Source organism: Hirundo rustica, chromosome 3, assembly GCF_015227805.2.
Source record: "Hirundo rustica isolate bHirRus1 chromosome 3, bHirRus1.pri.v3, whole genome shotgun sequence".
Lineage (NCBI taxonomy): Eukaryota > Metazoa > Chordata > Aves > Passeriformes > Hirundinidae > Hirundo > Hirundo rustica.
This window is the reverse complement of record NC_053452.1, coordinates 76,098,579-76,114,021: the sequence shown is the minus strand read 5'-3', so window position 1 is coordinate 76,114,021 and position 15,443 is coordinate 76,098,579. Positions and strand designations below refer to the sequence as shown.

Below are 15,443 nucleotides of genomic sequence, written 5' to 3'. Positions count from 1 at the left end.
GGCAAACAGGTTATCCCCCAATGGATCATAAAAGAAACTTAGAATTACAGAACAAAAACCCAACCCACACACTATACAGTAATGCAGAAACACAGAAAATGTGTTAATGGGAGCAAGGCTGTGTTGTGACAGCACTAGGAGCAGGCAAAAATGAATCCAAGAGTTCAGATTCAACATCAGTTACCGGGGTAAACATACACTGAATTCTTACTATATCTCAACATTACTTCAACTGTTGTAATTCCTACATGGAATTTATATTAATGACTTATAATCAGGTAGCATGAAGGAAGGTATGGCTGCAGTGACACACTGATTACAGAAGAAACCACACTTTTGTGACTTATTTTGGTAGAATGGACAGGGAAAATAGATATAAGCCTCACAAAGCAAAAGGAGTTCTATTCTGTATTTTAACAACTCTTCAGCAAACTGAACTACTCTGAAATTGAGTTTTTCAATTGCATTCTATGACCTTTTTAATCTAACTTCTATGAACAGATTACTCTTATCAACTTACTTTTTGCCCTTTTAAAGCCTTATAATTTTTTTTTTTAAAGATATTGCCTTGCCCTTTTCTTTCTGTACTTTCATAAGCTCCCCTGATTGAGGCTTCTTTTGCCCAATATTTTCTTAGTGTTGCACGTGGTTAACAATACAAATTCTCTCCTCCGAGAATCCTTGTTCAGGTCCATCCCTGGACACTTTTCCTACATTGTTTTCATCTAATTGCCATTCATTGTTATGCATTCCAGATATCTGTAAATGCATTTTGATTTGTGATGTCAAGAAATGCATCATTATTAAATATTTAGTATGTGGCATCAGTTTAGTATGAACTCTGTGATCTTTGTTTTGACAGAACAAATTCCTAATACAATTTTATTTAATTTGAGCCACACGACAATTCACCAAAACCTACCTTTACCACATCTGAGTTTACCCCATTAAACACAGCTATACTTAAAAACTACCACTAGTAGTTTTGATTCTGGACAAATCAAAATGGGAAAATTAGCTAAGTCATACGTAAAAGAATAAGATCAAGAAAAAGGCCTGCATACTTACTTTTCAGTTTTTCATCTAGTATATGAAGAACTTCTAATACTAGCCAGTTAATATCCAAATGGAGATGTAGTAAGTGCCATGATGGAGGAAAGACCTGTGATTACAAATATATTTACTTATATTTAACATCTCTTTAGTGAGTTCTGGATACTGCACTAAGACAGGGTGGTCAGGCTTTGGAACAAGCTGCCCAGGTTAAGTGGTGGAATCACTATCCCTGTAAGTGTTTAAAAATATGTGGATGTGGCATTTGGAGACATGGTTTAGTGGAGAAATATGGAGGTGCTGGAGTAATGGTTGGACTTGACATTCTAAGATGGTCTGCAATGAACATTATGAATAGCTATGATCAAATTCAATGTAACATACAAACATGCCATTCAATTCAAGGAAGAAAAAAAAAACCCAAAAAGATTCATTACAATTCTGTCTGTAAGAGGCTATTTATGAAGTTTTGATTCAAGCTTAACAAATTACAACACCCTTAGTTAACCTTTTCTTTACAGAGAAGTATTACATAGCACAAAAACTGTGAAAGTGAGTTCTTAAAATAACTCCAAAATTTTAGTATTCTCTTCCTTGAAGTTTACTTGAAATTACTGTTTTTCATCAGCTCAACCACTACTGACAAGCTAAACAAAGATTCAAAATGCTGCTTCTCAGTGAATCATTCCTCTCCAAATACTAGTTTATACAACATAAGCTTGAAATTCCTTTTCTGTCTTTATAAAAGATTTGAAAGCATTAGCTACATGTATGCACAAATCCTAACAGTGTATACTTCACCAGTATTTAATGCTGCTGCACCTCCTTCCACATCTGCACTTTTCTTTGTATAAAAGATCTTTCCCCACTCTGATTTCAGAATGTATCTTTAAAGAAATGCCCCTCCTGCTGTGATGCTCAGAAATTTTAAACATTACTACAGACAAACACCAAGGAATTTTTTAAACAAGCTATGCTAATTCAAGCCTACTCACCTACCTGTAATTGGTATTATCATTTGTATACTACAGGAAGAATTCTAAAGCTATAGAACGAAAATAGATAAATAAAACAACAACAGAAAATCCAGATCTCATTAAATGTGTTTACCAATTACAGGATGGCACTTAATAAAGAAATAAAACCAAAACAAACCAAACCAAAAAGATGAACTTATATTAAGCCAAAATTTTTCAAGTTGAATACATAATGCCACATAAAAAAAATCAAGTTATAAAAAGACACCAACCTTTGCCTGATTTTGAATAGTAAATGCTGCCAGAACATTACTAGGAAGGTCACAAAGGCGACCAACATGCACGGCCAAAGCATGAAGCTCTTCCACCAACACTGAGGGTAATTGAGCTTCTAGTTCTTCATACGGATGCAGCATTCCATCATTTTTCACCTTAGGGGGTTCCAGATACCTGAATTTACAGAAAAATGTACACAGTCAAAAAACAGCTAAGTAGCAGCTATACAAAGCTCAGTACCCAATTTAGTAAAATGTGCGTAAATCTCACCTGAAGATGAAAACTTTCACATAATGCAGAAACTTAAGACACTGATGCCTGATGCTCTCTGCTTCAGAGTGCAAGTGTGCAGCTTGACCTGAAGCAAAAGAGATAAATAGCTTAAAGCAGATGTGACCACACCATGACTTGTTTAACATTGGCACTCTCCGCAATACTTAAACTAGACCACTGGAAAGCCATCCTCTGAGGACAAGTTGGAAGGTGACTGCTGGCAAACACCCACTTCTAAATCATCTTGCCAGAGGGATCTATTCTTTATCTTAACATCTCAGGCACATATCCAGAAACAGATAAAAAAGAAGACCGTCAGGAAAGGTGAGGGTAAGCACTCAGTGTTAGAAGAAATCATTTAGCCTTACTGCCCTGCTTCCAAGACACCTTCAGTAAAGACATGGGTAAAAATTTATCAGCACCCTTTTCTCTTGACAGACTTAAACAGATGAACCTATTTGTAAATATGCTTTGCAACTTTTCCTTGGAAGCATCACTGCTGCACAGAACTTTCAGCTGTATAATGCTAAGAGCCATCCATTCACAATCTTGACTTTCATTTGCAGCTCGGTATCTCTTCAGGTAGTTATTCTGGCTATATGCCTCCTTTCCTTGCTTCTCTGAAGCTGTTGTTCTCAGGGTGTTACCATCCTCACCTTGCACCTGCAAGCTCAAACACCCCTATTAGAGCAGAGGTTCACTGGAAGTTATTGCCACTGTGTGAGAATCACTCCTTATTTATTCTACACTTGCCTTTCAGCTTATATTAGAGATAGACAAAACTTAATGCATAACAAACAAAATATAGTAATTCAAATACCAAATAACTACTGCCCAATAATATATATATCTGCAAAAGCTTAGCAGTCAGCCTGCAACACACGTACCCGATTAGAACACATGTACCTGATTATTCAGAGCATCTTCAATGCAAGCATCAAATGAGGACCTTGAGCAGAGCCAAACAAAAGTGCATCACACTAGAGATGCATGGCAAAAACTCTTTGTCACCTACCACACTACTAGACTGCACAGCCAGGGAAAAACAGTTCTCCTTGCTTCTCTCCCCAGCTGACCACTGGGGTATCCTCCCTTTTTTTTAATCTTGCTCTCACTCTCCCTTTTGTTTTCCCCATCTCCTTACCAGTTAACCTGGAAGTTCATATATGTCACTTGTTACAGACCCCAAAAGTAAAGCTTTGTGTATACATGCCTATCTCAACATCTTTTGAGCAACAACACTCAGTAGGCAAAGCAAATCAACTGGTAAAAGCAGCAGAATATTCCACTGTGCAGCCTACCTGCACCACACCAGAAACCATAGCTTCTGCCACAGTAATGAACCACAAGTTGAATAGAGTAAACTGATGCTCTTAAAGTAATCATTTATAGATATGACTGCTGATTTGTAGCAATAACAATTACTGTATCCTAAATTCTCAGAAGTTCTGTTTAAGCAAATTTTTGTATTACAGTATTTTTACATGCCTTCTTCGTTGCACAGTTCTCAGTACAAAGTCTCCAATGCTCAAGATAGGAAACAAAATTTAATGTACAATATTGATATCTATATAAACACACAGTACAACATAGATTTACTGAACTCTTAACTGGGGTTTTAAACAGTGGTGACAGCACATTCAAGACATGAGTGATAACCAACCTGCCTGACCATTTAAAATACTTCAATCCTCATGACACCCTTCTACCACTAGCCCACTCCTATAAAGGGGGAACTGAGTCACAGCTAAATCAGTGACTTGTTCTGATTCAGAAAGAAAGCTTGGTGCAAAGCACAAAATTCAAGTTCTTCAGTTTACTAGCTTAATTGAAAAGTAGAAGCATAGGATACAAAGAAGAGAAGACAACCAAGAAGGTGCTTAAATTTAAGTGGAAAAAAACCCCCAACTATAGAACACTTTCTTGATGTCCAGCTACAATATAAAAATTCAAATGTAATTTAAAACAGGCTATTTTCATTTATGTAAAAAAAAAAGCTTTTTTTGGATACTATCAATAACTGCTTATGAAAGATGCTTGATGATAAATTTACATCAATGATTTAAAAGGCAGAACATGGCAATACAAAAAAAATAATAGTAATGTGTAAAAATAGTCACACATAGAACACTAGCGCGTTATCTGTAATGAGAAGACACTATAGACAGTTTATTTCTGAGTAATTACTGAACTTCTCAACTTGCTAAGTAATTCAGCCTTCAACTTACAATAAGCCCAAGGCTGCAATAATCCTTCAGAAATATGCTGCTTCTCATGCCTCAGTATTTAATTCAAACAAAGCATTTTGTAGTGATCCTGTTTCATCAATCCTACTGCAAAGATAAACTAAGTTTGCAAATAACTCTAAACTAAGCAAATATAACTAACTTGTTTAAATGTAAGCCAATGGAACACTGAAAAAAATTCCAAGCCACTACCTTTGTAACTAAAATAATTGTTGGGATGTTTGATGAAATTTTCTGGTTTTAATCAAAAGTTAATAGTTTTGCCAAATTCTGCTCTAGGGGTGACACCTTATCTCAAGTCAAATTAATGCAAAATGCCCCACTAAGGATTGCCCTGTGCATCTACCATACAGGCAAATCTGTTTCCAAACTGACTCCCAACACTTCCAGTATATCCATACTATCTTACCTCGTTGGTTGCCTATATTTCTACACTTACTGCAGTTTTATGCTGCTTATATGCTGTTCTGAGGCACACTCCAAAATCCCTCAGTCAAAGCACAAGTGTGATTTGTGAGAATTTACTTCTTTAATGAAAGGTAGTCAGTTGCCTATTGCAATGTCAAATTAAATTTGTAAAACTTACCAAAATCAGATGAACCCATTTGTACTAGGTTTTCCAGTCTGTATATCTGTTGCCTAATTAAAGGAATACAAAGATTTATGGTATTTATATAGGTAAAAGTTGTTTTGCTTCACTTTAGTAAGCTCAAAATAGAACAGAGAAAGGTAAGAGGTGTTTCTTGCTTTGTAGTTCTGAAAAAGCTTACAGAAATGTAACTTAGAAAAGAGCTTTAGTGGAAGGCAATGGACATATCAAAATGTGAACGGATGACATTGAATAGACTTTTTGGATGTTTATAAATCATTAAACACAGTAAGAAAAGAGCCCTACAACAATTGGCTAAATATTGGGGAAGGCAAAAAACAATACAGACAAAAACCCCCAAAAGCCATTCCCTGCAAGTGATCTTTCCACAAACATAACTCCACTTCATATTTGACCACAGAATAAACCTAAAAGTTATCCCTCGTGGGGCTAACACTCAGTACACACTACATTAATCCACTTGTGAATTTGCATTAGTACATGCTGTCAGCAGCTTCTCCTGCTTAGGGTGGTCAGCTCCTTAACTCCAGCACAAAGCATAAACAGCAACAAATTCAGTAGAGTAAAAGTGGGTGTCTTTAGAAAAGTTAAAATTCAATTCCGTTTTGGGGAGGAAAGGGAGCATTTTTAAAGAAGTTAAGTGCCACTGCAAATGAATATTTTAATAAAAGCTGTAACACAGGTAAATACTTGGCCATATTCTGTAACAACTGTTACTTGCAAGTGGTCTTCCAGTAGAATGTCCACAGAGGTAAAGCAGTACTAAATTGAATGTATGAAAAGCACAACTGTGTCAGTCTTTTGAAAGAAAATACTGCATAAATTGAGGAGGGAGCTTTCTGCCTCATTTCTTATGCAGTCAAAGCAATAACTACTGAAGGATTCTAAAATAGGCTACTTGGGTCTAAGACAAATTAAATCTACTTATGAAAACAACCCTGAAAACTAGGAAGCACCTAAAAGACTCAAAACTACAGGTTGTAACTTGCATATTAAAGTTTAAACACACAGTAAAATGATCTCCCTTAGCTCTTTCTTGCTTTCTTGGATAAAGCCATGTCAGCTACCTTCCATCATTTAGGTGGGATGTAGAGATTTTTTGTTCAGAAATCAAAGCTGAATTTCTGCCTGGATTTTTCAAGGTTCTCAACCATGTAAAAAGGAAGAAAATCTGAAGCAGAAATGCTTTATGAAACAGGGCTGTTGAGAATGGAGTACAGAGAAGGAAGGTAACAGAAAGAAGTCTCACAGAAAAAAAAAAAAGACAAATACTCTGGTGAATTGACAAAGACAAAATACAGTGGGCTGAAAAAATTAAAGCACTAACTGGACACAAGAAAAATAAAAATATCATTATTTAAATAAATAATTTTAATTTCAATGTGTACTTGTACCTCAAGGATTGATCCTCATAGCTGTTAACCATTAAATCATTTGATTTGCAAATACACATTCCAACAGTTAAATTGGTACTTCTGTTTAATAATCAAAGATATATTATCTTAATATACCCACTTAAATGGTTACATAGCCTCATTCACTTTGACTCACACTTCTATCACATGAAAACCCATAAATAAGACTTTTTACTATGCAGTTACTATTTTAACTTGCAGTTCTGCAGTACACTATGACTTATTATAATATTAAAAACTGTAAATAATTTTTAATTATATTAAGTATAATCTCAAGACATTAAAAGAGACCAGCTTTCTGTAAGCATTTATGTAAACATAGATATTAACTGTACTTCATAAATTTAACTATTTACAGCCACCCTATGCTCAAAAACTATTGTAACTTGTACTTAACATATTTAATTTCCACAGTGGAAAAAGGAGTTTTTCACCTTTCAGTGGTCAACTGGTCTATAAATGCAACTGTTCCATTTTATGAACAAATAAATTTAATATCTTTGCAGAGACATCACCCTTTGCAGAGGTGATGTCAGACCAAAAGACAACTCAGCAACCAACTACTCGGCCAAGAGTTAGCTGAAATCCATTCTTCCTACCAGGGCAGTAGGTTTTAAAGCATGTACAGCTTAAATAGCTTAAAAACCACAATAAAATACATTATGCCTTATATTCATCTTTCTTACAATTACAGAGCAATTTACATTACAGGGAAAAACCTTTAAAAACAGCCATTTAATTCAACATTCCTGTGTCACTGCCCAGTGATTTTATATAATGAAAGTTAAAAAATCAGACTAAACATTGAAACTTAACTTAATTGTACTCCTATCTCCCCGTTTATCACTTTGGGGTTTTTTTTAAAAACACACTGAGATCAAAGTTTGCATCAAAAAAGCAAAACTAAATAATAGTGGTTTTAATACACTTCCAGTCATCTGTGTCATCATGTTCCAATAAGCCAGACCCTATCAATCATGTTGCACATCATGCCCTTAGTCACACCCTAAAGGGATGGAAGAATCCACTGTAATGAAAGGAATGATGTAATACATCACACATATTTGTGAAATCATACAAAAGCTCCTCTCCCATCCACTCTCTGTAAGTGCTGTACATCCTGAGGATTATCAGTAGCAAAGAGGATTATCAGTGATCTGTGTATTTGCATTGACCAGATTAAGCATCTACATTGAATTAGTCAAACACTGAGTAACTGTATATGAAGAGATTGCTGAAGCTATCCTAATCCAAACAATTGAAGAAAGCACTGCATCCAGCATTTATAGTATTTGATTTTTAACCTCCACTTTCCTTTATGCACAAAAAAGAACTGAAAATCTTCAAAAGACAACTTCAATTATATGGGTAGCACAATCTCATTCAAGGAAATATTACATAGTCTATTCATATAATTCTGAAGCTAGAGCCTTCTAAATTAACCCCAACACTCTGCTGCAATAACCATACTTAATTTTTTTTTTATCCAGTGATGCCTAAGATATGCATCACACTACTCAAACTTAATAATAAGTCACATAATATTAAGAATCCGTGACACAATGTACTTCTTCCTGCAATTCCATCTGTGTCTTATCCATCACTTACTGGAGCATTAAACAGACCGCATTCATCTTTTTTAGATGCACTGAACAGCCAACAGTCTTTTATGATGTTACTTTTGAAAATGTGAAAAGTTTGTTACACCCTTGCAGTAGGTATAATTACAGAAGTGGATTAATTATAAAATACAATGTTATCATACCTAAGTAATCCAAAGAGAAATCCACAGGATTCAACTAATGCCATTTCAGTAACCCACTGAAAGCCAAACAATTCCACTGTATTTTCTTCATAGTCATTTGGAGAAGGATCTAGTCTCAGCAAAACCCTGAAAAATAGAGCCAACAATATTCATACATTTTCCCACAGCAAACCTATTGAGTACAATATTCACAGCTGGTCAATGTACCACAAATACTTTCTGAATTTATCAGCAACATGTACATGGCAGATGTCTCAAAGACAGTTGTACCTTTTACAGCAATATGATCTATAGAAATGACAACTCCTAGCTTCAAAAGCTTAAGAACAGGATATAGTCACAGGACACAGTATATTTTGGAAACAAAAACTAACAGGTTATGCACTTGAAGTATTTTCATACTTGCAAAGGGGCTGAGACATAACATACAGACTGTGAAGAGAGGAGGCTGCTAAGAAAGATAACACACTGCTCTGTATGCTTGGCATCTGTCTCAAGGGACACTATATACCTAGTAACTAATGCTAGAACATACATTTATTCGTTTACATACATTTAATAATATTTACACTGAACATACTGCTAAAAGCTCACTTTTAGGCAGAAGAACAGATGAGGGTCAAAATGGGACCTTATAATTATAACTTAAGTTAATAATAGGCCATAATTACCCTTTGCTCTTGCTAAAGAAAAATTAAATAACACCAGAACTACCATTTTACTCAAAATGGAGAAAAATCAGACAACTTCATTGTTAAAATATTATAATTTTGCAAATAAAGAAATGTTTCATTAACAGGAATTAAAAAAAAATCACAGCAAACTGCATAACAGCAGAGTAAATTATTTCAGTTTTCCCACTGCGTTTTGTAAAATAATCCCACATAGATGAAGCTCAATTCTCTAATATGTAAAAATTTTAAAATTTTATTTTAAAAATTAAAAATATATACTGGGCAAGCATTTGGTTTCCATTACATTACACACCAAATTCATATTCTGCTTGAACTATGCACTATTCCCAATTTCATTCTCAGAGGCAAAAAGAGCATCTGCTGAATTGGCTCAACCTCCCATAACCCCTTAGTTCACTTGGTATCATTATGAACACCAGACTGTTTTGAAGCTTCTAGAAATTTAATCCAGCTACTCTAGTTCCAAGCAACGAAGACAGAAGGGTGCCTCACCTGGAGGCTTTTCTAGGACTTTGCAATCCAGGTAGACAACATAAATACACAGTAGAAGAACAGTGTTATCACAACTATAGTGACTATCTACATACATTAAAACAAGAGTTTTAATGACAAACTATTTCAGGTGAAATGTTTCTCTGTCAGTGTGGAATCCACTACTGACAATTTCATGCAGATACAGGATCTCTTGATAATCTACTTCATGTAAATTTCAATGAATGTGCTCTGATGCAACTAAAATATATGATAAATATGGCAGAGAAAGAGGGAGGTGCAGTGGAACCCCCCCTTAAGTCTTTATGGAAAACACTGTGGGAAAAAAACTACCAACACAAAATACAAAGCCTGGCAGGAGGATGGACAGACAGAGAGATTAGGCTTCTGTAGGAAAAACAAGGCAACACCTGTAAGACAAGCAGCAGCACAGAAAACTAAGCTGAATGGCAGACAATAAAGCAGATAACTAAACCAAAATGACATTTTAGAATCTCACAGAAAATAATTATTTGCTATGCCATTGAGTTCAGAACCTTAAATCAAAATGCATGCAAGGGTGAAGCTTTGAGAAAGATGGTCTTAAAGCTACTAGGGCCAACCCCAGCAATTAACAGACCACATGAGTGGGAAAAGCAGTGCTGAAGCCTCTTCAGAAATTTAAGTGATCTCAGATGCTGCAGCCTAACAGGACAGTTTTGAATTATCCTAACAGACTTGTAAATGTCCATTACAGTATCTTAAAAGTAAGTTCAAAAAGCTAAGAACTGCATCTAGAGCACTGTTCAAAGCTGTTTATCAACACAACAGCCCTTCCCACTTTGGTACCACCAAGTTGACTTCAGGATGAAAAGAGCTGAAGAACAAACTGATTTGGAAACCTGTCAGCATTCAAAGGCACCAAACATGAATGGAAAGAACATCTTAGAAGGCTTTTATATTTGTAATTCAAAAAGATCCCATACCTCTTAAGAGACCCATGTGCTAAATAAGACTCTGCAGAGAACCTTCTCCCTCCATTTTGGCTGTCAAAAGCACAAGAAAAGCAAGATGGCCTTGAGTACTCATCCTCCACTTCCATCGCCAGCTCCAAGCTTTCAGTGAGAAATGGGGACGTGGAGGAAGCCCCAAAGTCATCCTCCATTGTTTTCACCTGGCCTAGAAAATAAAAAAATACAAAAATACTCATAGCATTTCTTCAAATAAATTTCTCATTGTTACAGCTCCACATCATCCTTCAAGTGAGATCTGACCAACTGTAACATTGAAGTAAAAGCTGAGAGACACCACCAAGAAGAGCAGTCATGGTCACACGCCCTGTCATGCAATTCTGCCACTTTGTGCAAATCACCACATCTTCCTCATCAGACAGAACTTCTTCAAGAATACACATCAGTGACTTAAAAAGAACCCAACTAATTACATTTTCTTCTGGTTTAGCACTCTAAAATAATTAGTGATGAGGTTAGACTAGCAGCAGTTTATAACACAAAGCAGGAATGCATTACAAAGCTACCAGAGCAGCTATGCTACGGAATACATCATGTATTATAGGGTCCCAATATGTTAAATAAATAAATTTAAAAAAAAAAAAAAAAAATTAACTGCCTAAGAATCTGGAAAAAAAGAAACAAAACCAAAGAAGGATTGCCACGTCCAAAAGAAGTTCACTGTAGAGTTAATATTAGTGTATTTGTATTTGATAAAATATACTGAAAGAGCAGAACTAGGCAACGGGTGTCAGAGAGTTGTATAAAAAGATGCAAACAATATAACTCTAAATTAAAGTTTTCAACTTCGTTTCTGGTAGATTTTGACACGGTTCTCGCAGAAACTAGTATACACCATGGCTAGAGGTTGGTAATGGAGACTTAACTAAAAAATAAGCTCAAGGGAAAAAAAGAGAAGAAAACAGTTTCTGTTCTGCTTTCTCACATCCATTCACATTCCCGCGGAGCAGGCGGCTGTGCAAGTAGGGAAACAACGACTAGTGTGCTCCAGTTTACAGCAGGGCCCTGTGTACGGGTGTTGGCACAGCTGGTGAGGCAGCTGAAGGGAATGCTCTCAACCACAAGAGCTCCTAAGGAAAGCCTGTTCAGTTCGGGGTATCAAAATCGCCCCACGCGATAGAAAACCCTGGGGGAACAGTTACATAAGAGGGCAGCTCTTCCCGGCCATAAGTCCCATCAGTTCCGTACTTGCCTACCACACCCCCGATGCAGCGGAAACAATTAAGGACTTTAACCACCTCAACTTCCTTGTCCTCCAAGCAGAACCTTCCAGGCGGCAGCAACCCGCGGGCAGGAGCTGCAAAGCGGCGGGAGCCGCCGGGCGCAGCACGGTGGGCCGCCGGGGCGCCCGCGATCACCACCCGCGCGTGTAACACCTCGGCCCCGCGCCGCCGCCCTCTGCCCGGGGGCGCTTCCCCGCCGGGCCGGCCCCGGGCCGGCCGCAGAGGGACTCCGGCCGTACCTGCCCGGTAGCTGCGCGCCGCCCGGGCCGCCGCCGCTCTTCCGCGCCCGGGCCCTTTCCGTACGGCCCGCGCGCCGCCGCCACCCGCGCACTGCGCAGGCGCCAAGGCGCCCATTGGCCGCCGGCCGCCCCGCCCCGGCCGCGCTTCCTCCTCCCGCTCCGCCTCCTTCCCGGCGCGGCAGCGCCGGCCCCGCTCCCGCCCTCTCCCTCCCCCTTCCCCTCCCCGTCCCTCCCCGCCCACCCCGGGGCGGAGCGCCGCCCGCCGCTCCTCCCAGGGAGGAGAGGCCGTCGGGTTTCCCTGTTCGTCTGGACGTCCCTTGCCGGGCCAGCCACCGCAAGTGGTTTCTGGCCACCTCGCGCGTGAACGCCACCATCTTGCCGCTGCTGTTCAGCTGCCTCCCTTGTGCTCACAGAATCATGGAATCGTAGAATGGCTTGGGTTGGAAGGGACTTTAAGGATCACCTACTTCCAACCCGCCTGTGGTGGCTTCAACTGAACCAGGTTGTTCAGAGCCTCATCCACCCTGGGCTAGAACGCCTCCAGGGATGGGGCATTCAAAACATCACTGTCAGACTTGTTCCAGTGCCTCACCATCCTCACAGTAAAGAGTTTTTTTCCTAATACCTAATCTAAATCTACTCTCTTTTAAGGTGAACCCATTCCCCCTTGTCCTGTCACTACATGCTGTTATAAATAGTCTTGCTCTATCTTTCCTCTAAGTTCTATTGTACTGCAACTGTCCTCTACTGTTCTCTGATGTCTTTCTTGTCTGGACTTTACCTGAACCGCATTTCCCTTCTCCTCAGTCTTTTCACTTCACTCATTTCCATGCTCCCTCGCAGAGATGGGCATGAGGTTCTCCTGGTCTTTTCTGATGCCTTACAGGTCCAGATCCAACCTTCCTATGTCTGTCAGGTAATGCTCGTATCCCCAAAATGCACACAATTCTCATCAAACTTGGGAAGTGGCATTTAGTGCATTTGAAATTCAAGCTAGGTATCACTCCTAGCATTTACTGCAGCATCTCCATAGGGTGTGACAGTCACCACAGAATGGGCGGGGGCCAGAGCAAAAGTCCTAAAACCTGTGCTTGACATAACTTAGTTTAAAAAGCTTACTGTGTACCTAGTGGCTTCTGGACCTTTTTTTAAAAAAGTGTTGTTTTATTTTGGATTGCTGTAGTTTAATATCATTTCAAAATGAATGCTTTTCCAGTTTTGTCTGAATTTTGGGTCAAAACAGCAGCCGTGCATGAAACTTCCTTCTAGTAAGAAAGTTGCTATAAAAAGTTTTGCTGTTGCTGCTACAGCCTGCTCTGAAAGCTTTGCTGTGATTTAAAATGCTTCGTTTGCTCCTGTGTCTGTAAGAATCTCTCATTTCCTTCTTTAAATTCCTGTCTAATTAAAAAAACAGTACATCATGGTTAAATAAAACTGTACCCAGGATAACCCTGATTTCCATATGCAGATTTATCTGCACTGACAGCCCCCTCTCCCTCTCTTAGTCTTTCTGTTTCCTCTCCCTCCCTCACTCTCCCTCTTTCTCTTCCCCTCTCTTTCTCTCCTTGTCTTTTTGTCTCTTTATGTCTATTGCATTATGCCTGAATAATTTTCAGTCTTTTTTTTTCCTCCCCTCTTGCACGCACATGCTAAAATAACTAGACAAAGATGCAAGGTGGTTGCTGCAGTCCCTGTCTCTAGGACAAAACCAAGAAAGCTTGTGATTGCAATGCCACCTTTCTTCTTTTTTTTTTTTTCTTGTTTTTTTTTTTTTTTTTTTTTTTTTTCCCTTCTCTTTTTTTTTCCCCAGCCATGCTTGGTGATTAAACTTCCTCAGGATGGGGAAGAAAAAGGAGCTCGAAATGAAATAGGGTTGAGGAAAAATCCCATTGCAGCAGCTGCAGCCAGTGGTGTCTGCTGCCAGATGTGCGAAGGTTCCTGGGGTCCTTGTCACTAAAAGGCAGTATTCAAATATTTGGAGACAAAAGCTGCATCCTCAGTGATCATTTTCTTTATTTAACATGGCAGCAGGCATCGTGTGGGGAAAAATCAACATGCTGGATGTTGAATTGGACTTTTCTCCTTTCTGGGATGAAAGGATGTTATCTATCCCATGCCAAGAGGGAACTGAGGTAAGAGAGCTTATCGAGCTTGTTTTATTTCCTAGTATATTTCCTAAGCATCTTTTCTGAAACAACCTATATGTGTGTGTGTGTGTGTGTGTGTGTGTGTGTGTATACACACATTTCTGTGTTTGTACATTTGTATATTCGATTTCAAGGCAGTGAGTGGTAATGCTTTTTTTTTTTTTTTTTTTTTTTTTTTTCCCTTGCCTTCACATCAACCCACAGAAAGTTAATTCACAATATATATTCAGAGCTTGTTCAGAAGGGTCGTTTTGTGGTATTTTTTTTGAATACCTTTTTGTTTCCAGAGAAGACTTCAGCAGTGACATCATGGTCGGCTGCTGATATTAAACCCTATTTTCAAAGACTGTTTAAAAAAAAAAAAAAAAAAAAAAGGCCAGTAACTTTGTGATAAGAAATTGTGCAGGAGATTCATATGCTCTATTTTTCAGTTGCACTCTAAATACTGGAAGTCTTATTAAAGCGATAGTGAGAATTTTTTTATTATTATTATTTCTAGCACAGAAGCGATGAATGCTGCATAATTAAGTACAGTATTTAATTTGGCTGTTGTGAAGCAAAAGAATAAGGTAATAATTTTTATTGTACTAATCAGACTCAAGATGTTCTCTGTGTTAATTGGGTTAAAAAAATTGCAGTACTTATTAGAAATTCTAATTTCACAATGCAGCACTGACAATAAGCTCAGCCAGTGAATTATTCACATCTTTAATTTGCTCTCTTAATGACAGTGTTCTGTAATCAGAGTGCAGCGACTGCTTCCTATGCATTATGTATGACGTTCAGGACTTAAATGCAGGACATTATGAAGCCTCTCAGTGGCTCAGTAATTAGTTTTCCACAAGACAGGGCTTAGATATTCACAGATAAAAGTCTACAGCTGAGATAATGTTAAGGTGGTGACTCATGCTAACAAAAGCAGGGAAGTTCAAATTTAATGCTGAAACTGCTCTCCGTTCTCCCTCATTGTGCGTAGGTGCAGGGGGAGGGGAAGAAAGTCTTCAAAACTAGCCCGCCATGGT

At 38.3% G+C, this 15,443-nt stretch overlaps 1 protein-coding gene across 5 annotated transcripts in view; it reads right to left on the bottom strand.

Annotated features, from left to right (window-relative positions):
* MMS22L (MMS22 like, DNA repair protein) overlaps positions 1-12,352 on the bottom strand; it is a 91,016-nt gene extending 78,664 nt beyond the window's left edge. For 3 of the 5 annotated variants that reach the window (XM_040060276.1, XM_040060283.2, XM_040060284.2), the window contains exons 1-7: positions 12,051-12,174; positions 10,768-10,960; positions 8,616-8,741; positions 5,412-5,464; positions 2,577-2,664; positions 2,303-2,480; positions 1,069-1,162 (exon numbers count right to left, since the gene is read on the bottom strand). In XM_040060276.1, coding sequence (XP_039916210.1) covers positions 1,069-1,162; positions 2,303-2,480; positions 2,577-2,664; positions 5,412-5,464; positions 8,616-8,741; positions 10,768-10,946 — 718 coding nt within the window. In that variant the 5' untranslated portion in view covers positions 10,947-10,960; positions 12,051-12,174. Of the gene's footprint in view, positions 1-1,068; positions 1,163-2,302; positions 2,481-2,576; positions 2,665-5,411; positions 5,465-8,615; positions 8,742-10,767; positions 10,961-12,050; positions 12,175-12,274 lie in introns of those variants that run through there. The other 2 variants (XM_040060277.2, XM_040060280.1) reach the window with 2 other exon arrangements.
* Between the last annotated feature and the right edge of the window lie 3,091 nt (positions 12,353-15,443).